The following is a 26,887-nucleotide window of genomic DNA, read 5'->3' as shown; positions in this document are numbered from 1 at the left end:
CGGTTGGCTTCCGCTTCTGACTCAAGTGACACCACCTTTCTCCGAGGTGCCGAAAGCCTTTAAATTTATACGTGCAGGATTTAAAGAGCTCTGATCCTGAGATAAGCCCTTTAATACACTGACACCGAAGAACAGCTAACAGTGATTAAACCTGGAAACGGAAGAACATTTATCAGTTCTAAATCAAGATTTTAAACAGAATCCACACAATATTAAATAGCTTGGCATTGATTTACCATATGGAATTAATGTGCGCTCGGACTAGCTAGCGAGGGGATGATAATGTGTAAGTGCCCGCGGTCATTTGTTTCAACATTTTATGATGGAGGTTGGTTAATATTACTTTGGGCTTTAGCTAAAATCATCAATTCCGACGCCGAGCGCAGCACCGCCGCCTGAATTCACGGACATTCCTCTTTACGAAGACTCAAACGAGCCGCGCCGCTTTTAAAACGCGGATCAAAGCCTCTGGATCGGTGTGCATAAAAACAAAGAGGCCGCTTCATTATTTTGCTCCACTTTTGAATCTCTGAATACGCGCACGGGCTCTTGTGCTTTTACCGCTGATGAGAAAATATCAAAGACCCCCCAACAAAACACTCCCTGTTTGCTTGGACAATAAAAGAGCAATCACAAAAGAAATAAAAGGATTCACAACACTTTATATTCTAATAACTTTCCTCTCTAAAACCAACCTCCCTCGTGTTATTTTACCCTCTTTTGTCACCTATCACCCATTTTTATTTCTGTTTCCTCTCTACGAGTCCCTTCCTGGAGCGATGGTGGTGTTTTTTCTCTTCTCCTCTTTGCTATTTCCCCTGCTTTTGTCCTCGTTAGAGCTGTTGTTTGCAGAAAAAGTGTACGTTAAACATTCCAGACGGACCTGCTCGGCGAGGGTTCGTTTGCAGACGGCGTAGGTGTTCAGATAAGATTCATTAGTCTGAAGACTTATCGGCCGCCAAGCCCTTGAGCAACGCTTTCTAATAAAACCTGTTTTCTCTCCACACTTATATCATCAGTTATATATTTCATGCATATCTTAATTTAGCCTCTAATTAGCCTCGTGTGAAGATGATCCAAAGGTCCGTGCAGGCCTCAACATGGTGGAGGTATCTCCGCTGCCTGAGTCTGGCAGTAAATGTCCATTGGGCTTGACGTCTCGTCAGGTTGTGGCTGAGCAGTGAGTCCCGGGGGACCACCAGCGGAGCATCGGATAGGCTGATTAGACTTCACAGTAGCGGGCCCCTCTGAATTACAGCAGGGTTCGGGGGGGGGGGGGGGGGATGAAAGCATGTTGGTGATAATTGCAGCTGTCGGTCACGATCCCCTGAAAGGGTGTGTTGGCTGATCTCGCTAATTCAGAATTTCTTTTTTTCCTCTCGTCCCTCCTCCCCGAGGCCATACTTACTGTCCATCATCCTCCCGCTGATTAGCCTTTTATGACATTTAGATTATATGCGCCAGGCAGTCTCACTTTTCCCCACGTTTTTCTAGTCGTCTCTTTGTCCTTAATCCATTGTCAGGGTCTCTCCGACACGAAACCTCTCACCTTTCGCCCCCTTTATTCTCATTTTCACACCCGCCGATCTTCCCTGACACGTGTGTTCCGTGTTTACGGGAATCGGCACTGACCGTCACAGATCCTACCTGCTGAGGGGATTTATGTGTGTAATCAACCGTAACCTGGTGATGATAGCATATTAGCGTTCCTCTTTCTGTCTGGCTCTCTCTATCCACCTCAGCCCTTCTGATTCCCTCCATCCCTCCTCACCAGGGAGGCGCTCTTTCCCAGAGCCTCTGTGCTTATGTGCACAGAAAGGGGAAAAAATAAACAACAGCCAGCGAGTTTGTGCGCTGTTGTCTGCTAGCAGAGGCCATTAGAGGAGTTAGCATAAGCGTCAGCGGTGTTCCAGGCCTGACTCTCAAAGATGGCGGCTACTTACGCTGTATTCTCATGACGTAAATACACAAACACCCAGATTTAAACAAGCGAATGTTGAAATTTCGCCTGAAGCGGGAGCGTGCGTTTGCATGACTCACGCGTGCAGGCCATGGCGCGCGGGTCCGCCTCGGCGCGGTAGAAGCCTTTCTCGCAAGTGCACTCGACGGCCTGTTCCTGCGGCGACGAGCTGTGGGCGGGGCATTTGTTGCAGTAGGCGTCCGTGGCTGAAGCTTTGTAGGTCCCGGGTCTGCACGCTGGAGGGAGAAGAGGCGTAAACACCAGGTTAGCGAGCACGCTACACACACTCTGCTCTCACTCGGCCACCATTGAGCACTGCTGGGCTCTGACCGCTTCAGCTAATTTCCCTCCCTCCCACTTGGAAGACTTGAAGATAAAAAACGAGTTTGTGCGGAAGGATTTACTTGTTTGGTTCCACTCGTGGTACAGGATCGCTACTGACAGGTCATGAGATGTTCCGTGCAGCACCCATGGCAAAGAACATGTAAACAAAGCCTGACGCGATATGTTGTGACACGGGGGTCTACGTGAGATCCTCTCGCGGCCGGCTGAAGGCCCGAGGACCCAAACGGTCCTACAGTGGAAGTCACAACTCAACACCGGATCAACTGTCATCGCTGTTACACAAGTGCTGCATCTACAGGCAACTGGAGGCGGGGGGTGGGGGGGGGGGGGGGGTGCAGGAGCACAGTGGCAGCAATAATCACAATAACATAATACGACTGCCGCCGCCACTGTCGCGATGGCTGCATATTAGTCATTATGCGCCGTCGTAAAAGTGCGGCGGCTCTCGAGAGGAACAGCCCGAGGAGATCGATGCCAGAGCTGAGGTTTCTCCTCCTGCAACGGAGCGAAAAATGGAAATCCTGACTTTTACTCTGGTAGCTGAATAAAGATTACGCATGCATTTATTTATACATTCACAGGCGGACAGAGTGCGATGCTACACGTGTGCTCGTGCGCACGGCGATGGCGCCGCGCCCACGCCAGGCGCTGACCGCATGTTTGATGTATGCAGGACAGTGAAATATGCCTTGTGTTTGTGTTTGTTTGTGTGTGTGTGTGTGTATTTGCTTGTTGATTGCTCGTGCTTAAAACTCAATCCAGCCACGTCACATGGCCCAAATAGGCTGTAAATGAACACTCACACACACACAGATTAGGAAAGTGGCCTGAAAGTAATGTGATTCGTCAGATCGGAGGTAAGTTCCTCCACCTGGTCGCTGCGCTCGCTCGCTCGCATCCAGACAGTATTTTTAGGCAAATCATTCATCAAATGGGAGCAAAGTCCAGTAGCACAATTCCCACCGGAGCTGGGAGAACTGGAAGAGGGATGTCTGCGTATAGGTGTGGAAGTGAGCGAATGAAGGGGAGGGAGTGATGATTCCCAGAGGGACTCTGCCTTCTTTCTCCCCTCCTGTCAGCTCCTTCAGAAACGGGTGCCCGTGTTCTGAGCTGGCGACCGTGGCTGTAATAGTGCGCTTGTGTTTTCCTTGGCGAAGTTGTGGGAGCGGGCCAGAAAAGCAGCTTTTCTTTGGGGACTTTTCATCCGGAGAGTCCAGGCTCTGGGCAGTGGCCAGACACACAAGTACAAAGGACCCCGGCCCTGGGGGACAGACGGGGCTCCCCCATGCCAGGCCTGGCGTCCGAACAAAAGCCCGATCGAAAACTTCCTCCAAGAATAGCGTCTTGGCCACTTTGAGCGTTCTCCTGATTTCATCTTCTCCTCTTTACCACCTTGTTCTCGCTCCTCTTTGTTTGTTCTCGCTCTCCTGCTTCCTCTTCTCCGTGCACATTCCTCATGGGAAACGTGTCACTTGACTTGGTTCCCTCATGATTAATGATTTAACAGAGATATAAAAAAGAAAGCTGATGCAGTAAGGTGGTTCTTGGAGGAACCTTCCCTGCCTGGAGAGCTCAGAAAAGTATTTTTAGGACGAGGGACCTCGATTTTCTCAAGGTAACGGTTGAAAAACGCAGGCTGAGAACATTCGTTTGTGCATGTGTGCGTCTCTTCTAAAACAGAGTGACTTCAGATCCAGTGTCTCATTAAAAATTCATGTCGTCACCAGAGAGACTTTGTGTATTTCTGCCAATCGATAGCTCTTAGATATGATCTAGTACTGCCGCTCCAGATCCACCCTCCATCACCACGCTGAGGGGAGCTTTCCCTCCGCTCAGATCCACTGGATTCATCCCTATAGAAGAGTCGCATTTATCCGTGCGTGTGAGGGGAGGTTCCCTCACTAGCTTACCTGCTAATTGCTCTCTTCTTTTGCTTTCTGTCACACTGGCTTCCAGTCAAACACTGGTTTCCCACTGGCAGAAAGCAAAGGAACTCAGTGTGTGGTACACGCATGAGTATAGACGTGTGTGTGTGTGTGTGTGTGTGTGTGTGTGTGTGTGTGTGTGTGTGTGTGTGCGTGCATGTGCATTCTTTTGAGAGAGAAGCTTGCTGCTGGCCTATGGCTGATGTGCTCCATAATTGTCACTATGGCAACGGGCTTTCAAGATGGAGCCCTTCCAGTGCCCCGTGAGTGCCACAGCTCCTGGAGCGCACGGCTCCGTCTCTCCGAGTGGGCCCGGGAGCCGGGCGGGCATTAGCCGAGGCCCGCTGCTTAAAAATTGATACATCAAGCGTCAGCGGAGCGTTCTGACGAGATGGGACCTGACAGCTTTTACAGCCGAGGGGGAGGGGGCAGGCGCGCGTTTGTTTGTGTGCACGTCGACGTGCGCACGCCTCAAGGAATGCGGTTCTGGGTGATTTGACCTGTTTGCATACAGTAAAGAACGTCTGAGCGGAAAGGTTTAGGCAGCATGGAAGCAAAGGTTGTCATGTCCACCACGTGAAGCCCAGTCCGCCGTCTCTTCTGTCCTCTGGATACCAGCCAATTACTGGGGGCGCCCAAGAGGAACCATGAGATGAAGGATTCCCCTCTTCCTCATTCCGCCCATCTCCCATATATCTCCGTCCGTCCTCTCTCGTCCCGGTTGTTCCTTTTTTTCCTTCCTCTCTGTCATCTATTTTATCCCGTCGATTTGTTTGTGTGTGTGTGCGTCTTATTTCCCAGTAGGCTGTCTGTCATGCGTTGACCCTGACCTTTCCCAGAGCTCCTGTGCAAATATTTACTCTCTGGCTGACAGATGAATCCACGTGCACATGCACACACACAGAAACAAGAGGGGGGGAGCTCAATTTTGGGGCAATTAAAGCACACTTTTCCAGTGGTAACTCAAGCTGGTGGCTCACCAATTTGGCGCTGGGATGATTACCCTGCATGCTAAAAACAGGCTGAAATAGCTTCCAGGTGTTAGCGTGTGTGTGACAGGGGTCAGGGGCGAGACAGAGAACAAGGAGGAGAGGAAGGGAGCATGACGGGCCTATAGAACCAGTCTGTCGGGAGTTGGGTTCACCCTCTGAATAAGTTATTCTCCTCCCCTCTCTCCTCCCGAGGACGAACGCTCGCCCGCCACAACCTTCAACGCAACACTTTTGCTCTCCCGGTGGTGAACGGAGCTCTAACAATACGGCAATAAAGCCCAGCTCACGAGGGCTTTAACACCCAAACGCGCGCACTCGTCACTTCCTCTGTAACCTCGGCAGTCATGACGCCCCCCGCGATCAAAGTATTCGCAGCGCCGCTTTATTTTCGGTCTGTCGCGCTCAATAATTCTTCCCCTCGGGGCCGACCGGGAAAGCGGAGCTCCGCGTTGCTCACACATTTAAACGTAATGTCACACGGGGAGTCGCGGCGACTGGGCAGAGGTCCGTTACGCTGACTTGATACCTTCGGACTCGCCTTTTATCGTCGTTAAGGTATGTCCGAGTCGACCTAAACCTTGTTACCCTGTTGGAAAGACGCTGACCTTAGCTCAGATTTAACACCTGCTCCCTGAACAGGAAGTCAGAGGGCGTCACACATGTTGTTAAGTGCGTCTCTTTTGTCCCCCTGTCTTTTGTTTACTCCATACAGGTTTCTCTCCCTCCGACAAACAGCTATCGGCTAACCAATTAAAGCTAGCAACGGCGGGATTTGCGCTCGACTTTAGCAAACAATGACTGGCTTTGTGTGACAAATCCTTACGGGAGGAGGGCCTTAGCGCGTGGAACAAGCTGGGACTTTTACTGCTTCTCCCAGACGCTGATCACGCAGTATCTATACATTGCTGATGCGTCGTATCTGGGTGACTTCATCGTCGACCTGCAGATTGCATCAGTCATCAGGCGGCTCGAGCCACTCGCACAGTTGACAAGAGGCCAAATCCTCATGCCCAGCTATATATAGGTGCTTAAACAAGGGCTTTCGGGGAGAGTTATATGGTATATTCCTCCACGATTGCAAAATATACATTTGAGTCGTCGTGTCTAAATGAAATATAACTTGTCGCATATCTCACGAGGCTCTCCGGAGCCGTTCTCTCTTCTGGCTGACAGTGGAGCTGAAATACTTTGTAGTTCCTGAATGGTTCCCTGTGGCTGCCAAAACGCCAGAGCAGCTTCAAAAAAAAGAAAAGAAAAGAAAAGAAAGCAGCAACAAATTGGTCTTTGACCGCGAGTACATCTGCGCGCCATGTTTGCAGCAGAGCAGGAGCGCCTGTGCAGTCGGACGGGGATGATCGCACATCTGGAAGCCATCTCGGAGCTCAAAAAGGAGGGAGGGAAAAGGGAGGAGGGGGAAAGGGTCAATGGCCGACTTCCTGCTGCGTTTCCCTTTCTGCCGGACGGCCCCATCGTGAAGCCATCAGATCTTAACTGAAGCAAACTCAACACTACAGGAATGAAAGAAACGGGAATAAGTGCTTTTCCCAAGAGTGCGCGCGCGTTTATTCCTCTCCGGAGACCCACGCCAGATGGAAAACGCTTTACGGCAACTGTTTCCCATCCACAGGGATTGATGAGGAAACGTGCACCGACAGTTTCTGTCACTGGACTCCCGGAGCTTTTGTTGGACTCCTCAGGTTTGATCCTCAGTTCGACCTCTCGTGTCTCCACGTTTGCAAAAACACACCCGAGCAGCTTTTGGCAACGCGGCTCACGCCTGGAGAGCTGCGATCCGAGGCTCCGCTTGAATAGTTTATCTGGGTCAGCGCCGGCTGTTGCGGAGACCGGGACCGGCGCTGGGTAGAGGATAAAGACGGAGAGAGCCTTTGTGGAAGGCGTGGGCGGTTTATTCAAACACAAAAGAGGGGGGGGGCGAGAGAGATTAGGAAAGACAGGGAATGGAGAGAGGAGATAAAAGCAAACAGGTAAAGGTCAGCTTCATTATACAAATGAAGGAAAATTGAGGTCAGAGGTCAAGACGGACTCTTTTACAGACAGGCAGCAAGACGGATGACTGGCCTTCATCTGGCACATTCATCTGTCCGTCTTTCAAGAACATCAGGTGAGTAATAACACAAGATGCTTGACACTTCAGCGGCCTTACGCCCCCCCAGTGCACACACACACACGCACACACACACACACACACACAAGAAACACTCGACTTGTCCAAATCCTCCTGTTAGCCGCCCATTCGCTTCCTACCCACACCTTCATGCTCTCAAGCTCCCTGAGCTGCCACTGGCAAAGAAATAAAACTCTGTGTGTGTGTGCATCTCCGTGTGTGTGTGTGTGTGTGTGTGCGTGTGAATGCAGCAGGGAACCCTTGACCTTCAAAACTCTGTATGTGCTCAACATAAGAATGCTGCTTGCACTGACTGCTTCAACTTCAGACACACACACACACACACACACACACACACACACAGAGGGGGACGATCAGAGATCGAGCTCTGGCAATAAAGAATAGCAGGATTCCTGTTAAGCTTTCAACACACACTAAGAGTGGACACAAAGGCTTCAGTAAATGAGCTAAATCTTTTTCACAGGTGTCAAGATTAGCTTTTGCTACATCTGTTCCCAGTTCCGGCCTTTCATTACCCACAGAGGCTTCAATCCTCCTACGAGATATCACATTTATGCCTGTATTGTGAGCGCGTTTTACATATGAATGCCTCTGCGTGGGGATGGATGGGAAGAAAATACCTGCCAGGTAACTTCCCGCTGAGCATTGGCTGATAGTCTTCTCTGCTGTCTGATGACCCGAACGGCACTATGCTGAGGACAAAGAGCTAAATTCCCACCTAACAGAGCGGACAATGTTTTTGTAATGAAAAATACATTTTTTTGGGCTTCTTCTTTTTCCACAAAAAGCTAGCACTGCTGCGCTCTGCACAGTTGTGCTCTCTCGGTGTTACGCCGCTCCGCTTTAAAGAAACGTGTTTTTGCAACATTGCTGTTGAGAGACTCCAGATTCAGTCACGTGGCACGTGTTCTGGATCAGTTATCAGGTGCAATATGGCGGTTTTATCTTGTTTTTTCTCATCTCTATCTTGGTAAAAGCTCTTGAAAAATTGCTAACACAGCAGCTAATTGTTGAGCCCATTGATTATGTTCTGATGTGTCTCATTAGCATTAATTAAGTAATAGCTTTACACCATAGCTTGAAAGGTGTACGCCTCAAGGGCCAAGTTAAACAGGATTAACGCGGAATAACAACAGACATTTGAAGATTTATGGCTGCTGTGAGTCTAAAACAGCAAACAAGCCAAAATCGTAAGACAAACTCAAACCCAAACACAAGCAAGCTAACAAGAGATGAGGAACAAGCTGGACACTTAAACAAAGACTGTCTACAACAGGAGAGACCGAGAGGCCGATTTAATACACAGGGAGATGGGGGGGTCATCAAGAGCACACGGCATTCTGGGTAATTCATTGCTCCTATAGTGTCCGAGCTAATAAAAACACATTTGCAACCTTCCTGAAACAAATGACCACAGCAAATTGTTGCAATCCAAACCTAAGATCACAGTAATTTTGCTATTTTCGGAGCATGTCCACAGAAAGAAGAGATTATCAGCCACATAGATAAAAATGCAAAAATCCAACACAGGATCAATTCATTATTTAAAAATAAAGCTAAATACAAGTTCGCCTCCTTTAAAATTCAAAATTCAGGAAGCAGCCAAGAAACTCCTCCACAGGGCTTCATCTACAATGCTGATGAGACAATTTACACCAAATCGGATGCACGCTGGACTTGCTCGTCCTCGTTACTTTCACCTTGGTGCTGTTTGTAGGAGTACGGGGAGCAGCCGGTGAGCCGGGTGGATTCAAACCCTCACGCGTTGTTTTGTGACTTTGAAAAGTCACTCAAAAAAGACAAGACGTGGTGGACAGAAAGCACAGACAGACGGGCGGACGTGTCGCGCTGACCTATATTACATTTGCTCAATGAGAGCGAGAGAGCGAGAGAGAGAGAGAGAGAGAGAGAGGCTGACAGAGGGGGGGGGGGGGGTGATGTGCACACAAGAACTTGTGTTGAGGTGACAAGTGTCTGTCCTCCTCCATCCGTCTCCTCCATCTCACAGTCATCTGAGGCAGTAATTGGTGCTGTCAGACATCCAGTGAAGGACAGAACACACACACACACACACACACACACACACACACTCTGCCCTTGCACTCTGAGGATACAGTTGAAGGCAGGTGAGGTTGAGGAGGCGGATTCACAGCATTTCCTGCCAGCTGAGACAGACGGAGGCGAGTGTGAGGTGGAAATGATGCAGACCCACGGAGACAAAAGCACCAAATAAAACGGGCAAAACAAGGCGTGCGGACAGAGGCCTCAGTGTGGGGTCCAGAGAGATGGAGGAGACAAGTGGAACTCTGACAGAGACGGATTACGTAACCCCGGCCGGGACCAGCGACGAGCGGGATCTTCGCGTGGCGGCGGCGGCGTTCAATAATGAGAAATGTAGGAGCCCGTCGAGCTAACCGGGAGTTCTCTGCAGCCTCAGAGCTCCAAACAGAAACGGTGACCTCACGGTTAATGTTCCGGCCAGTCCAGAGGGCGACATTTTGGGCCGCTTGCATGTTTTTCCGGTGTCAACAGCCTGAGCCGAGGAGGTTTAAGACGCCGTAGCCAAACACAGCAGCGGGACCCGGGCTTGATTCATGAATGCAGCGTTTGGAAGCTACTTCCCTGCAAATCACTGCATTTCATCTTATATATTATTCACACCTCTCAAACTAAGGACGGCACCCACGGAAAAGAAGAAAGAGTGTCACTGAACACAAACACACTCCGTGTCTCACTCCAGGGAACGCCGGCCCAGCGTGGGCAAAACAGGAGAAGAGAAAGATGAACTCGCGCTCTATAAATGTTTAACGAGTGCAGCCGGAGGAGTTCAGGCGGCAAGAAAAATGGCGAGGTGAATGAGTACGAGGAGCAGAAAGGATGGGTCAGTAGCGGGATCGGGGGGGCTGGTGGTGGCGGTGGTGGAGAACACTCCCATTATAGGAGCAGAAAATAGCACAGAGGACGGGAGCGTCGGAGTTTGAGGGGGGAAAAGGGCCGTAATTGGAGGTGTCTGGTGTTTGTCTATCAGAGAGGCTAGTAATGATTCCATTAGCACCTCACACTGAGGGAGAGAGAGAAGAGAGGGAGGGAGAGAGAGCAACGGAAGGAAGGTGAGTGACATATTGCCAGCGAAACAGGACAGAAAGGCAGAGACGGTGTAAGACCGCTCGCACCACCTGCATTAGCGCGTGAAGCGAAGCAAAGGAGACGTCTGCGGAGCCGATTCCAGGTTGGCTGAAAGGCCGGCTCGCCTGCACAATGGTGATAATCGCAAACGCCCTTCCAGTCCTCCAGCCCCGTCATCTCTTTGTGTCACGACAAACCACAGATTGATTTAAACGCATTAGCCGAGTGTTTTCCCTGAAGACTAGCGCGCTGCGTCAGTGCAGGGAGCTTTTGTTTGGGGCTCTGAGAGGCCTCCTAAAAGCCCGACCCGGCGCTCTCTCCAACATGCATTAAAGCGGGTTGCTGCGCTCCGCTCTGTCCCCTCGCATCTTCCCTAAAAGCAGGCTGATTACATTTCCTCTGACTGGATATCAGCTGGATGGGTGAAGGAAAAGGAATCATCCTGGAGGCTTGAGAGGAGGAAAACCGGTTTCCAGGGAGGAATCCGACATTATTACACAGGCCGGGTCCTGCGGATCAGGGAGGAAACCACCAGGACCCCCCCCCCCCACATGATGGTGGCACAGGAATGTGGCTTTGCCAAAAGCTATTTGGATCTATTTTAAAAAATGGGGGAGGTTGTTTCCAGAACAGAGAAACAAATTAAGCGTGGCACCTTTCTGCTGTAGACACCTGCACACACAACGGGGGGGGGGGGATATAAAGCCCATGACCCCCGACCTCAAACAGTCGATACGTGTCCATCATTAACTCCGCCCACACAGCGCACGAGAAACGCTGTTACCGAGTTGAATCTGGCTCGTTAAGCACGTTTATATCGCTCTATTTAATCTCTTTAGAGCGGTAAAGTTGGGGGGGGGGGGGCAGAGGGATGAGGTCACAGCAATCAGGGAGGTCAAACACGCCGGATTGATTTTTTTATAAAGTTTCAAATCAGGGAGTATGAAATCACTCAGAGAGCCCGTCGGGCGAGATCACCTGTCAGACAACTCTGACAGCATGTAATCTGACAGGACAGACACGCTCGACAGTCGGCGCACGGCGCTCGACACGCGGCCAGGGTTCTCGCACAATCTGTGCACGCCACCGGCCCGCGGTCTGCGCGGGGCGGCTTCTGTCTCCGAGCTGCCAGGTTTTCTGCTCGTCTTGGCCGCCGCGACTCCAAAACAAGTGGAACTGCACCACGCTAGCACCACGTTAGCCGAGTTCCACGTTTGCAGAAATGGATTTTTTTATTTTTACTTTTTTGGAAAACAAGCCCGGGGGATGGACACGTGACGCCTCAGAACTCACTCGTGCGGGCTGCCAAACACGAGCGCCGTTAGCGTTAGCTTTTTGCCCCCCCCACACACACACACACAGACACACACACACACTTACGCTGGCAGAAGTCCTTGTTCTCCTCGAAGCCCGGCTTGCACACGCACCTCCCGATCGGCACCAGCCAGCCTCCGTCCGCGCTGCAGTACATCTTGGGCACCTCGAACTCCTCGGAGGCGTTGACACACAGGCCGTGGACCTCCACCAGCGCCGTTTCCCCGCCGGTGATGGTGTCGGGAAACTGGGCCAGGTTCCGCACGGTGAGGGAGCACTTCTTGTAGAAAACGCGCACCGAGACCAGAGCGATGCAGGCGCCGAGGTCCTGGAAGGCTAAGTAGAAACCCTTTTTGCTCAGGTTGCTGATGTCTCGCACCTCCGTGTTGAGCTTCATCACGCGGTCTCCAACATCCACCTGCAGGGGGCGTTTCACACACGTGAGACTTGACGCCGCCGCCACCCTTTAAGCCCTCATTTGTATTTTTACCTGTGTGAAACTCTCGTCCGCGGCTATTGTGTCAATCTTGACGTACTGGCTCTCCTTGATGAACCACAGGTTAGCGTTGTTGGACTCGTAGTAGTACATGTTAAAGGTCTGGAAAATAAAAGATCGTCCTGGTGAGGAGCAGGGAGAGGAAATCAGGGGCCGCAGCAGATTATCATGCAGCAAAAGCGAGTCTCCATCCACTGTGAAATTTTAACAAGGCCCCTGAAGCTCTGCAGCTCCTCTGCTGCTTCTCTTCAAATCTCGCTCCATCTGTCTTGACGGCCAGTCAGCAGCACCATCTGCATTTCCATGAAAGTGCAGCTCTGCGCTGTCTCACAGCCTCGCGTCCTCTCCTCGTTTCAGAGCCCGAATAAAGAGCAGTGGAACCGGACTGGCGGGACACCATTTGTGGGCTTTTACTCGCTGTTGTTGCTGTTAATCAAGCCAGCAGTTTGACCTTCGGTGGCAAATCCTCCGATATTCAGCCACCGACATTTATTCTTTCCATTCAGGGGGTAATTATCTCATTTGTTTCACTGCGCTTTGCAAACAAATCTTTTTAAATGAAAACACCAAATGGCGTCTGGCTAATTCTAATCATCAGATGTTTCAAAAATGTCACTTCTGCAGGAATAAATAAGCTGCGCCAACCGAAAAACAAAATATGCTATCTTTGTGTCGGGTGAAAAAAGCCGAATCGCGGAGTAAACGCGCTTCATGCACTGGCTCGTTTACAATAATCGCCCCCAACTTTTCTCGCCATCAACAGAAGTGGACAACAGGAGGAGACCGAAGACCTCAGACCTCTTTGCAGGTGCCAGGGACGCCGGGGAGGCTGTTGCAGTCCCTCAGCGTGAACTTGATCTCGATGTAGACGCGTTGCGCTCCTTCCCGGCTGATATGGCGCGTCCTCAGCCAGTTGTTCTGGTTGGCCTCCATGACGTTGCACACCTGGTAGGTCCTCATGGGCGTGTTCCTCTCGTCCATCACACTGATCTCCTCCCACTGCGGAAGCAGTAAAAACAGGAAGAAAGTTTAGATTTGAGGAGGAGATTTATGGGGGAAATCAAAGGAATTTGGAAATAAACAGAGATGAGGGACCTGTGGAAGGGTGGCAAGGAGCCTGGCCAACCCAGGGAAGAGACAACAGTTTTCCTTGGTGCGGGGGAAAGTGCTCTCAAACAAGATATTAATATTCGAATGGAAGACTAAATTTGGACCTGGCAGCGGATGGCCGAGCTGACAACAGCCCCCACTCTGCTGGTGGACTCGTTTCATTCCACCGCCACTCAAAAAACCGTCTCAGCACCACCGTTTTTGCTTTCTGGGAAAACTGGGCCCGAGTTCAATGAGCTGCGGTTCCAAGCGAACCCGATAGTCGAGGCTGCGTGTTCTGCTAGCGTGTCTGGGTGAGCGTGAGGGATGATCTGCGTCAGGATGACTGAAGGGCAGCCTTTGTCTGGAGCGAGCACCCGATTTAGCTCCGGAGGAGCGCGGAGAGTGAAAGAGTGAGACGAGGAGGTAGGACAGAGTTACTTTGTCTGCCGCCATCTGTTTCCACTTCTGAGCGAGGCTGTAATTGAGACCACTTCTCGCATGAGTAGGAAAACATTTCTATCTGCACACGTGCTCACAGACAGCAACGCAAGCATCTGAGTCACAGAGAAAGGACTGTTTTTCAAAGAAGGGGGAAAATCCTTTCACTTAGCGCACGCTAACTAGTTTTAATGGCCGACAAAAGTAGGTTAGGTGGGGGAATTAGCTCCTGTCTTGGGTTCTTGTTCTTGGAAACACACCTGGCGCACAAAAGTGGCTAGCTTGTCATCGCTAATGTGTCACATCGTTCAAATGAGAGTAGAAGAAGTGAGAGGTGACGAGAGAGAGCAGAGGAAAATTCTGCCCGGGCTTAGCGCGGACGCTAGAGGTCGATCGGATGTGACAGCCTGATGAAGCCTGCTGGGTATCATCTCCATGTCCTGAGCACCGACGTCACAGTGAAAACACACACTTTTGCTCTCAACACACACTCAGATGCTCACAGAAAACTCTGTTGCGTAACCGCACGGAGATCACGCTCTCAGAAGAGCGTGAGAGAGAGGCGGGAGCAGAGGGGTCGGACGCGGGCGGACGCTGCCGAGAGTCCCCGAGATCAACAGTTCGCGGCTCAATTAAAAGAAAAAAAAGAAAGTAAAAGAGACAAGAGAGGGAAAGAAAATGTTGGTAAATTACAGGCCGGACTGGCAGCTAAACAGTCCCATCTGTGCAGAGCTGAGAGCAGTCGGATATCACAGGACGGTCACACACACCCACCCACACACACACACACACACACGCACGCACACACAGAGCTGAGTCCTCAGGGAGGGGTGATTAACGCATTTATGGGAATAGACATTGAGGGATAAAGAGAGCTTTATCATGTCTCTGTTTATTTCTTTGTGGACAAAGTTTAGAGTGGGCGGATTAATGCCACTTCCTGGTGAGTGACTTATTTCCCCTGCTGGTGAGTCTGTTCTCCGTCACGTTCGCCAGGCGCCGCTCGCAGGTGCCCGTACCGGTGCGGCGCGGCTCGCCTCCGTGTTTGGGAGCGATACTTCCCCTGCAGGAGGACGAGAGGCTGCCAAAAACAGGCCTGAGAAAATGTTTATGCAGCTTTGCTAACACGCACATAAGGAGTTGCTTGTGTTGATGCAGGCTGAAGACCAGTTATCATGCCCCCCCCCCCCCCCCCCAACCCTCAATCAGCGCAGCCAATCAGCACGCGGGCCCGCCTGATTGCTTTGAAGTGAAGCAGAGACGTTTCAGAGTTCCAGCCGTTCGCCGGCTTAACATAACATCACCGCAATCATGTGACGGGCACACCTACGAGCACGTAATTGGCTTCCAAACATAGTGTGTGTGTGTGTGTGGGGGGGGCACAGAGTGAGTGGGTGGGGGTGGTGTCGCTGGTGAGCCAGGATCTGAGGAGGAGTGATGCTGTGGGGCCTCAAACGACATCATTAGGACGCATCTGTTTTGGATCCTTCACAAGGACCCCCCCCCCCCCCCCCACTGCAGGGTCTCCCCGCTCTGCCCGGTGACAGAAATGGGTCACTCCACGCGGTCTCGGGTACATCCGGCCCTGCACGACTTGGATTATGTTTGACCTGCGGGGGGTCAAGTGTGATTTTGGACTAATTCGTGCAGACGGCGGTTTGCAGTCGGTGGGAACTGCTGCTCACTGAGGCCAGTCTGAAGGTTTTGATGTCCAAAGGTCAAAGAGATAATCCCTCTGATATGAAACACAAGATCTTCTAACAGCCACGGCACCTTTCCGCCCCCACCCGATCCTTTCACTTCGTTTTGAGAACGTTTCGTTCCATCAAAAGTAGCCTTGTTAGCTATTCTAGTGCCTGAGCAGAAGAGCTGAGGTCCAACTCTCGCTTTGAATTAAAATTCCTGCTCCGTCCTCTTTTATCTGGCTCTGTAACAAACAGTAATGGGTTCTTCTGTTGCCCATTACCCGTTATATCAGTAGTTGTTCTGGAGATTAGGCTTTGAACATCCAGTCATCGGTGGCAGGTTTGCCGGGGAGACTTCGGGAATGTTGTCCAGATCACCATCCAGACACGCTCACAGCTATTAGGGGTAATTATGCTAGCTATTTTTGTATGTTCTGGACCCTGGGAGAAAGCTGCGGCGACCAGCGAGAGTCCAGACGTTAGACATGCACCGCTGAGCTGCCTCCAGCTAATTGAATCGTGGTCCGACAGAGGCGGCGGACAGAGCTGCGGCTAACACCATGTGGGTTCATACTGCAGGACAATGCTAACCAGTAAAGACGGTCAAGAACTGTAACTCCCGCTCCAAAATTCCAGCAAATGTTGAGCCTAACGTGGAAGGAGACGCGCAGTGATCCGGCCCCGCTCTCCTATACAGTGAACCCGACCCCCCCCCGCCTGCTCTGTTTGCTCGAGAAAACAAGCGTGCTCAGCTCCGCTCACTTCAGCCGCCTCTCAGCTGTGCACAACCATGAAACTGCGTGTGGCATCCCGCAATTTAACACGCCGACGCTGAATAGGGGAACGAGGGGAAGCGGCTCTCCGAAGGAAACGGGCCTCATTCAGAGCCCTTCGGCACCGAAGTGACGTACAGATCACGCTCTTGTTCCGTCGCTGAATGCCCTCCGTCCTTCACGCTCTCCACATCTTTCTCCGCTCTTAAGGCTTGCTGTCGTGTTCTGGGGCACGGTGGCGGCGCTCCAGACTTCCTCGGTCCCTACACCTGGCGGCACAAAGCGCTGCGAGAGCACGCCATCCACCCTTCAATTACCGAAGGGTTTGTCACTCCTCCGCCTCCCTGCCCTTATCTCCTTCCCAAACACGTAATAAATGGAGCCTCCAGTATCACGGCTTCTGCAGCAGAGCAGAAATAATTTGTATGTCCCCCCTGCTGATGCCTGATTTAGCAAAAAGCGCTCAAACACACACACACACACACACACACACACACACACACACACACACACACACACACACAATGACTGCATTTTCTGAGCCAGTGCGCATCTTCCTCAAATATAACATGCTAGCAGTGATCAGACATTTTCCTTCTGTGTTAATGATTTGTGTCCGTGTGTGTGTGTGTGTGTGTGTGTGTGTGTGTGTGTGTGTGTGTGCGTGTGACATACTCACCCCCTCATTAGGGTATGCCTCCCATCCCAGGTCTGCTAACGCAGACATGGAGTCCAGCAACGTCACTGCAACGACACACACGGAATCATTCGGTTGAAAATGAGGGATTTCGTTTCTAAAACAATTTCCAACTTTAAGAGCATCGAGAGTGAAATGTCGCTTCAATGACACCATCAAACCAGATAAAAAAGGTTTGGTCGACATCTGAGGTTGATGTTTTAATAGCCTTTGCATGTTATACATCTGTTTTTGGAGGTTTAAGCAGCCAAAATAAGCATAAAGTCGACTTTTCCCCCCCCCAACTGAGGAACCATGAGGATTATCATAAGGATTCAATCATATCAAAGCAATTCTTTGGGGAGAACTTCAATAAAAACATGTCATTCATCACTGCGGGGAAGTGTGCTCTTGACTGAATTGAGTGTGTCATTTCCTGTGTGCGCTCGTTCTGCGGCGGCAGGAAATGAAGGGCGGACGCAGACAGGTGAGGCTGAGGAGGATAGAGGAGGAAGGTGGCGCGCTGACCAGCAGGAGGTATAATGAGAACCTGCCCAAGCTCAGGGCGCTGCTCTCCACCCGTGTGTGTGTGTGTGTGTGTGTGTGTGTGTGTGACTCCTTCAGGTTCAACACAAGCCTTCAGCTCTGATCATCAATAATTAATCGGCATCCATCTGTGGTGACTGCTGCTTTTCTCTTTCTTCTGTCCATCAAGGTCTCTGGATTTCCATCAGAGTCGCATCAACACGGATTAGAACTCGCCTGAAACCCCGTTAGAATAAAAGCCTCTGCGGATGAGGACGATCAGCCTAATTTCTCCATCCGAGGGCCCGTTTAGGAGCCCGTTACCTCCCGTCGGCGTTAAACATTGACCGGGTTGTCTTCCTCTCCCTGCCACGCTATAGCTCTTCGCACACTTCGCTGGCATTTCGTACTTTCCCGGCCGAGCGGGCGGCGGGAGGATCTACGTGTCGGCCCCATAATGAGGCGGAGGGAGAGAAGAAACGAGGGCTGAGACAGGAACGGCGGCGGAGAGCTGCCGCGCGGGAAAAGGTCAGCGGCAGCCTCCAGCGCTTGTGTGTGTTGGCAGAGGCTAAAGAGCGTTTAGGCGGTTTCTCCTCGGTTCACGGGCGTTTGTGCGGCGCAGAGAAATTGGACATAATAACATAATGATGTGTGATTTCAGGGCAGTAATGGACTACATTTGTATCGCCTTCGTCTCTGTCAGAGAAGCTGATCAAACGGCAGCTTTAATTCGAGGCGTACCCTCCGAAGACCCGGGAATCAAACCGCCGTCCTTCTCTTTAACCGCCCCCGTGAGATCAAAGAGGCTCGCGCAGTCAAACATCACGCTTTGATCTGTCCTTCGTGGCGTTGCTGCGCTCTGTTTCCTGTCGGGAGGCGGGACTTCCTGTGATTTGACCGACGCCTTTGGCGTTTTTACGGCACGCATCCAAACCAGCTTCTTCCTAAACGCGTCAGGAGTCCAGAGCCACTTTTGCCAAAAACACAGCGACACGTTTCCAGACACCTGCGCGCGGACACTTTAGCTCCTCCAGTCAACGCCGCTTCTCACTGGTAATCAATGGCTCATCCATTATGTATCCGCCGCTGCTTCCTGCGTGCTGACAGGGCCAGAATGGAAACTGTACAACATTCTTCGCAGGGACACTCTATTGATTCTCACGAGGCTCAATGATGATCAGACATTTCTTTATGTGGGCAGATAAACGCTCAAATAGGCGCTTATAGATCAGAGGCGAACAGGGTTCCAGTCTCTGCTTCTAATCACGTCTGTCTTCTTCTCATTCCTCTTTGATTCCTCAAGGGTGCCCTTCGCTGTCTGGGATGCCCGCTTTCCTCCCTCTCTCCCTCTCTGTCTCTCTCTCTGTCTCCTTCTTCGGAGCATCCACCACTTCCACTGGGCTTCAGCAAGCTGTAATCCACCTGCCAAGATTCAAACAGGGCTGCCAACAGGCTGACTGGCACACAAAGCTGCCAGGATGCTTATACACACACAGAGACACACACACACACACACACACACGGATGGTGGTGTTGCCACTAGGAGACTGCTCAATAAAACCACCAGCACACAGACAACAATATGGGCTGAATATAGGGCATTACGCTGGGATCTGTAAACACAATTCACAGTAAACCTGCAGAGATGGCGATAATGGGCCACAGAACCACCGCTCTTTTAATTTTTCGCTTCTAACGCCCAGATTTTTTTTATTTTGCATGTGTTAATCAGCTTTTTTTCACGCACGTAGAGATTCAAACGTTTCTGCTGATGCCGCAGTCATTAGCATTTATAGGAAATCAGCACCTCGTGTAGAGCAAAACATTCCGAATAAAGAGAAAAAATCTCTAAAACTTAAATGCTAATTATCTGAAGTTAGCTTGTGGAGCAATTATAACACACGGGTTTCTCATAAAGCCTTTTGTGTATCAGAAATGCATTCATGGTTGTTTTTATGCATTTAAAGCAACATTAAAGCCTCAGGTGATGAAAAACTTTAACTAAATACTTTTTCTCTCTGAAAGTAACAATGTCAAACAACCAAAATGGGGAAAATACACAACTTTGAGCTCTATTAACATCAACTTGCTAGAAAATGGACGCTGGAATACAAAATGCGATAAATCTTAACAGCAAAAAAAACATGTGGGACCTGTGCACATGCACTCATGCGGCCGATATCAAAGTATGAGTGCACGTAAAGATCACCCTCCCCCTCATCATTGAGAGTGTACTTCAAAGACAGACAGCGTTGTCAGGGCAACAAACAGGCTGACAGAGAGCATGCTGGGAAGAGTTTAGCTCTGAACTTGAGGAGCACGCTGGCGTCACATCAAGCCTCTCTTGGTCGCTGTAGTCACATTAGTCACTTTCTCCCCAGCAGACGTGTTCGGGAACCAGCCTGACAGACTTTTGCATCAGCCGGACACCAGTTTTTAGTCCAATTCCGCATAGATCCATTTGGACAGATATTTAATGGTATTTTGCTTGCAGATGTGCTGGATTGTATTGATTTTGCACCGTAGCCACGCTAATGAACGGCAGACATGAGGAAACCACAGGAGGTGAAAGGGCTCAAACGGAGCAACCCTCGATATGGTCGATGAAGGGGGCGTCTCCCCACACAAGCCTCGAGGGAGGACCAAAACAGTAGCGCATAATGAAATCCTCGGAGTGGATGTTGTGTAGCTGTTTAGGCTCGCAAATTTTAAACCTGGCCGACCTTTCTGCTGGGGCACATTAGCCCAGCGTGTGATTTCATCGGCACTGGCGGGACACAAAAGGTGCCGCTCTGACAGGATGCGACAGGAGCGCTGCCCCACTTTGTTGCTAGAAGAGGCCCTGGAGTGTGTGTTCTGTGTGCATGTGTGCATGTGTGTGTGTGTGTGCCACCTGAGTGCTCACAGTGTTGAGCTGTGACAGAGTCAGCTCCAGACACTTGTTTTTATTTAATAAGCTTCCTTCCCTAGTACACTAAGATCCCATCAAGGGGCAGAGAGCAGCACATGCACACACACACACACACACACACACACACACTGAGCTGATGCATGTACAGTACAATCCCTTCAGAACCGACGAAGACCTTGCAGAAGACACTGAACCACCTGTTGTATACACTACTTTTGATGGCAGCGTGGCGGTGACTTAATCACCATCAATTGTCAGCAAACGCTGGGAGATGTATATATTTACACCATGATTTGCATCTTGTGCTGCTCGTCTCTGCTACCGAAGGACGATCCAGAACAATGGCGCACTCATCATATATTCATCCACGCTCAACTTCATTACAGGAATAAAAGATTGATGTGCTGCGCTCTGGTTTCAGAAGTTTCAAATCCTAGTTTCAGAGGGAGCCATAAAACCTCTCGGGCTCGCTCGCATTTCAAGTGCATTTGCACCAGCGCTTTTAAAAAAAACATCATCTCAAAAGTCAGTAGCTCCACTGTCATATCTGACACAACGGGACAAGTTTTAATGTTTGCTACATTAGCATCCTTAGCGACAGGCTAACATGTTGGTCTCTGCTTTAGTTCCATCTCTACGTGCACTTCTCCTTGATTTTACCCATGTAGCCCCCAACAACGGCTACATACCATGTTAATTCAGTTCCCTTCTGTATAACACGAGCTACAAAAGTGTCACAGACTGTCACATGACCGCTAGACAGCCCTTGAATTGAATGGTCTCGCAAAATCACGTGACCAAGTATCTGACAGATGCGCGGGGCTGTCACACACTGGTTCGCTGAAGGACATTAAATTGGCCCAACTAGAGCAGCAGAGACACAGCAAATAGTCACATGTCACATAAACGTGTGCTTTGACAGGTTGCTATGGTTGGTACAAAAAAAGAACATGTGCTCTTGCTCTCTATTGCTCTCTTCATCACACACACCCCCACACACACCCCTGCTGATTGTCTCTCCAGCAGCCAGTCTGTCCGCTGCCTCTGTCAAACTTAAACCAATTTACACTTAGAGAGCTTCTATGAGCGCTAGACACACAAGCTAAAGTCCTCTCTTTAATGTCTGCAGCGGTGTGCAGAGCAAAAAGTTGCATTTCTCTATAATGGGAAACTTTTTCAACCACCTTTACGCACACACACATGCGAGAATACACATGGCATCAAACTCTGCGCCATTGATCTGGGATATTTTCTCTGTTGTGATGCCGCAGATCAACGGCGCCATTCGTCAGAGGGTCGAGCTCAGCAAACACATCTGCAGGCTGACCCAAATCCTCTGTGTGTGTGTGTGTGTGTGTTTGCAAAACTGTTTGAGGCAGCCCTTCGCAGAAACGGCACGATCCGAGCCCACAGAGTAAACAACCAGAGCGAGACGGAACGAGGAGAGAAAGCCGGAAGAAAAACAACAAAATTCAATTTAGCCATATTAAAGGTCAGGAAGAGGGGCGCGGCGCACGTGTCACGTGCTCGCCAAAGGAGGGGCTGTAAGAGTTAACACGGGGAGAGGAAGAGTTGTGATAGTAGTGGGCAGAAGGCGGTCAAGGCCGGCTGGTCATTGGACCAACAGTTAGCGGGCTTGTTTGAGGAGAGGTGTCAGGAGACGTGGCGGCGACCACTTACAGCAACCCCCCCCAGCTATTAGACAGCACGCACCAAAGAAAAGTCTCTGGCTTTAATGAATTCGGGGGTCAAGTGAAGCACTCATGCAAAAAGATGAGACAAGTGCAGCTCCATATGTGCACGACACGCACGCACGGGAGGCTGAGATCATATGGATTCACCGCGGCGTCCGTATTTGTGTCTAAAGCTTCGCTAGTAGCTTGTTGGTTTTAGAGGAAACCTTCAAAGAACCACGCTGTGCATGTCGATACTTGGGGTTAGTTTGGTTTGTGGTTATTTATGGCTTCATTGAGTGACCATTTATTACTTTTCAGCCGCAGGAAAGCGGTGGGAAAGGCTGCAAATTTGAAAGTAATCGCCGGTAAAACCACAAACAAACCTTCCTGGTGAGGATGCGTGCATTCAATATTGGAAAAAAAGTCAATTTCCACTGCTTCAAAGTTTTTGATTCACCTTAGGATTGTGTTTAAGTGAAGGTTGGTGTAAGGATTAGGGTTATGGTTAAGCATATGGATGGGATGACTTGGGTTAGGCATCGGGAATGGGATGTCTGGGCCTCACAAAGACACCGGTACTAGAATGTGTGTGTGTGTGTGTGTGTGTGTGTGCATAGAACTGTGGAATCATTTTTACATGATGTGGTGGGAAACAGGAACACTTAAAAATGAGAGCCTGTGTATCCTGATACAAACACCGTGAACATATGAAGAAAAAGTCACTTTTCTTACTGCTTTTCTTCTCACGAGTGCTTGTAAACTGCCCATTTAATCCCTTCCACACATACATACACACACACACACACACACACACACTAGATCCAGCAGGTGAAGCCCTCACAGCAGAATCATTCTCTGTCACTGAGCTGTATTTATAACCTCCATCTATCAGCCAGCCTCGGGACTACATGACACCATTCTCTGGACCAAGACCACCAAACTACACCCCCGGCCATACATTAGAGGGAGATGACTGCAGGCAGGGTCGTGTGTGTGCATGTGTGTGTGTCGAAGGACCTATGTTAAGCAGCTGCTGTATAGGTGCTGAGGCTCACAGCCGGAAACATATAGGGCCCCCCTGCTTTACCTGCTTCATGGTATAAAGATGTAAGTGTGTTAGATTGGTGGGGAAGAGGTTAAAAAGTGGGGGAGAACGTCGCTTCCTGTCTTTGATGTGAACAGAGATCTATATCCACCTCAATCCAAGGTCACGGCTGCGACATGGGAGCGCAGCAATCTCTCGGACACACACGCGCGAGGGAGACGCACGCGTAATGAGGTATGGCTCTGCCGATAACTACAAGCAACCGTTATGGATTAAAGCAATTAAAGCGGAGGGGACCTTTGACCTAACATTATACCGCAGCCGGGGTCTCGTGTGAATCACAAGGAGGGGGCGCGCTTTACATTCGCTTGCCTATGCACTAACTGCTCGCCCTCACATTAACCCGACCAGGCAACGCCGCCGATCCACCCGCAACACCCTGAGGCCAATTTAATGAAAAGTGTAGCGGAGTCCCAGAGACCAATTACAGATTACTGTAAACCTCATCACATATGTCAGAGCTGAGTCATAATATTCCCGTGACGGCCGCTCTCTCCTAAATCTGGAGCGTTACGTCCAGCTCATGGGGGGGGGGACTGGGAGGGAAGTGAAAAATTCCCCATATGAAGTGTGCAATCACAGCACGGTGCTGACGATCCCACAGATCTCCCACAGGAGAGAGGGAGGAGGCCAGAGAGAAAAGAGGGAGTCTGCTCCCTTTCCTCACACCGTGAGTGCACGAAGGCAGGACGACGTGACAAAAACGAGCCCTGCCGCCCCTGCTGGGCAGCCTCTGGGTCCAGGCTCGCAGGATGTGGAGCGCCCTCTGCTGGCAGAAGCCAGCACTCCTCCAAAAGAAGAAAAAAAAAAAACTTGTGTATTTCAGCACCGTCTCATATTCCCAGATCTGCAGTTTCGGGCCTTTCTGGCCATCCCGCTGATCTCGCCCACACAAGCTGTGTTCTTGCAAAGGTCAGCAGTTTCGGCGGGGATCGATGGCTCCGGCGGCGAACCCGGCTCGTTGACCCTTTCGCAATCAGCTCCGGCGAAGGGACCGTGCCCTTAATTGAGCCTTGGGAAGTGTGTATCTACAGACACACTCAAGGGGAAAGGTTTCCTGGAACAGCACCGACGGTGTGGGTGCGAGCGCACAAGCTCACGGCACACACACACACGCGCGCAGATGTGGCTCTGCTGAAAATAGAAGAGTGGAGGGGGTCCCAGTGGGGGCACACACCCTCCTCACACATAGACAGGTATGTTTGACACATCAGGATGGGGAAAGAGGTTGTCTTTGTCATCCCCTGGCTCACACACACACACACACACACACACACACACACACACACGCACACACACACACACACGTGCACAATTATCAAAACCAACAGTTCCTTTCCTCCCAATTAGCTGAATCATTGGCTGTGATTTGGATGAATATTTAAACAGGATGTTAGTGTCTCATTGTCTCTGCTGCTCCTCACTCTCGCTCCTCGTCTCCAGAGCCTTTGTTCCAAGCGAACTCCTGGGGGCTGTGACATACATTCATACACCGTATACAGTTAAGTCGGGCATTAATGGTAGCCCCCCCTCCCCCAATCTTTTCTATGCTTCATTTTGATTGAGGTGCCAAAAAAAAAAGACGGGAACAAGTGGAAAAGCTCCCGCAGAACAAGGCCACAGATTGAGTGACCAAGACCTGGCTGGACCTTTTGGGGATATTTTCGGGAGCGAGCAGAAGAGTGACCAGTCCAACTGAAGCTGTGCACCTTCCAGCAACAAGCAGACGTCAATTTAGTAACATGCAACCTCTCCTAAATGCTGTGCATCTCTCTTCCTGGGCTATTTTCTCCCTTTTGCTGCCAGTTTCTCCATTAAACAAGCCCTCTCCAGCGTTTCAGCCACCAGGAGTAGTTGATAAGTAAATGAAGAGGCTAATTTGGGACCAAGCATCGATGTTAATACAATAACTAGGAGGGAGTCCGCAGCAGCGTGTGACAAATTCAATGAAATCACTGCTGCGCGTTTGCAGAGAGAAGGCGCAAGAAAACGGTCGGTCGGGCTTCTTCTCATAAAAAGAAACATAATTAAGGCACTTTGTCGCAGATGTCGATGGTGTTTAATGGTGTGTGATTTATACAAGTTGCCAGTAAAGCCAGAAAGATCGTTGCGCCTTTTAATCTGGAAGCTTTTCTGAAGTCAGAAAGTGCAAATCCACAGCAGCCGCGTCTATCTTTAGTGTGACGCGGCTGCCCGTGCGTTTATGCCATACAAATTTAATGCCACCGTGACAGGAAAAGACGAAAAACGTGACCAACAGTTTTCTTTCTCTTCATGTAAAATTTAGAACCGAGCGGAGCACTTAGCGGGAGTCTCCGTCACTCTGTCCCCGCCGCGAAGACTCCCCGTCCACAGAGGCATCAACCGCACCCCCCCCCCCCCCCCCCCCCCCCCCCCCCCCACCCTCCCCAGAGCCGGGATACCAACCTTCATTCTCCGGGTAATTCCGTAAGGCTCGGCACGGCCACGGCGCGTAAAAAAGGAGCAGGAAGGAAAGAAGGGAAGGGGACGGATAGATCCACAAAACGCGTGGTGCCATTTTCAGGCTGCGCTGCGCCCTCGCTGCATCCCTGTTGGCGGTGTCGAGTCGTGGAGCGCAGCGCTGCGATTGAGCGCAGAGAGAGAGGGAGAGCGAGAGAGAGAGAGAGGGAGGGCGAAAGGGAGAGAGGGAGAGAGAGGGGGATCGGGGGAAAGGACGGGCAGGAGGTTCCACAGCCAGACAATCAGTCGCTCGGTTCAGGTCTTTGGAGACGCTTCATTTTTGCGCGCATGGCGACGCAAATAAGCGCATCTCACCTATAAACATTAGTTAGTTGTGTTGGAGTTAACACAACTAAGAGATCGTAATCCCCTTCTCAAATAATCTTAATATTGTGCAAAAGCTGCCACATGAACAGGGTCAGAGTAAAGCTCAGGCTCTTGTGTCTGCGTGCCTTTGTGTTTTGGCAAAGAAAGAGCAGAGCGGCTCTGTCCTTGATCATTTCAGCTGCTTTTAAAATGAACATCGATGATATTGAAATAAGGCTAATTACTTATACCGTATAAAGTGAGCAGTTTCCTTCCTTTCCTCCAGAGCTGTTGGGATATACGGCATGACGCTGCGTGCTGCCAATTATTCTGATAAATGACACCAACACATGCTGATTGCTGGATCAGTGTCAGCCCAGGCCTCCCTCTCTCTGCCCTGTTACTGATACACTTCCTGCAGACAGTTTGCAGCTCTGACGCACAAATGTTGCCGGTATTCAACACCACGCGTGTGTTTTGGTTTTTTTTGGTCCACTTGCGGATTTTACTCACGCTGCGGGGGGCCAACAGGCTCCATCATTTTTAATGGAAGGGTATAAATGTGTTTGTGTGTTGTGACAGCTTAGCTTTGTGTGAATAAATAACTTGTGTGACATGAGTGAGGAGGGAGAAGCCAGAGTGTGCAGGGTCGACCTTTCAGTCCTCTCCTTTAGCACATCCTCCTGACGGAGCCTGAGTGGCAAAAGCCTCCATCTCTGCCTCTGACTGGAGGCTGAAGGGCACATTGAACATGTTTGTACTCCTCCTCTCTTTTATACACTTTGAGCACACATGTGAGGCTTAAGAAGCAAGAGACTGAAGCGTTCCCGTCAGAGTTTTGAGGGCTGGGCGCCCACGGAATGCTCAGTGAATCGGGGAAAATTTTGAACTTGATTAAATCTGACTACAAATCAT

The 26,887-nt window shown here is 50.4% G+C and overlaps 1 protein-coding gene across 1 annotated transcript in view; it reads right to left on the bottom strand.

The window, feature by feature from the left end:
• Positions 1-25,796, bottom strand: part of epha4b (eph receptor A4b) — a 50,432-nt gene extending 24,636 nt beyond the window's left edge. The window contains exons 1-6 of the mRNA XM_029831146.1: positions 25,613-25,796; positions 16,972-17,036; positions 13,103-13,303; positions 12,299-12,406; positions 11,875-12,226; positions 2,041-2,196 (exon numbers count right to left, since the gene is read on the bottom strand). Coding sequence (XP_029687006.1) covers positions 2,041-2,196; positions 11,875-12,226; positions 12,299-12,406; positions 13,103-13,303; positions 16,972-17,036; positions 25,613-25,724 — 994 coding nt within the window. The 5' untranslated portion in view covers positions 25,725-25,796. The remainder of the gene's footprint in view (positions 1-2,040; positions 2,197-11,874; positions 12,227-12,298; positions 12,407-13,102; positions 13,304-16,971; positions 17,037-25,612) is intronic.
• Positions 25,797-26,887: the final 1,091 nt, after the last annotated feature.

Source organism: Takifugu rubripes, chromosome 22 (assembly GCF_901000725.2).
Source record: "Takifugu rubripes chromosome 22, fTakRub1.2, whole genome shotgun sequence".
Taxonomy (NCBI): domain Eukaryota; kingdom Metazoa; phylum Chordata; class Actinopteri; order Tetraodontiformes; family Tetraodontidae; genus Takifugu; species Takifugu rubripes.
Note: the sequence above shows the minus strand (reverse complement) of the source record. Positions and strands in the feature narration are given on the sequence as shown.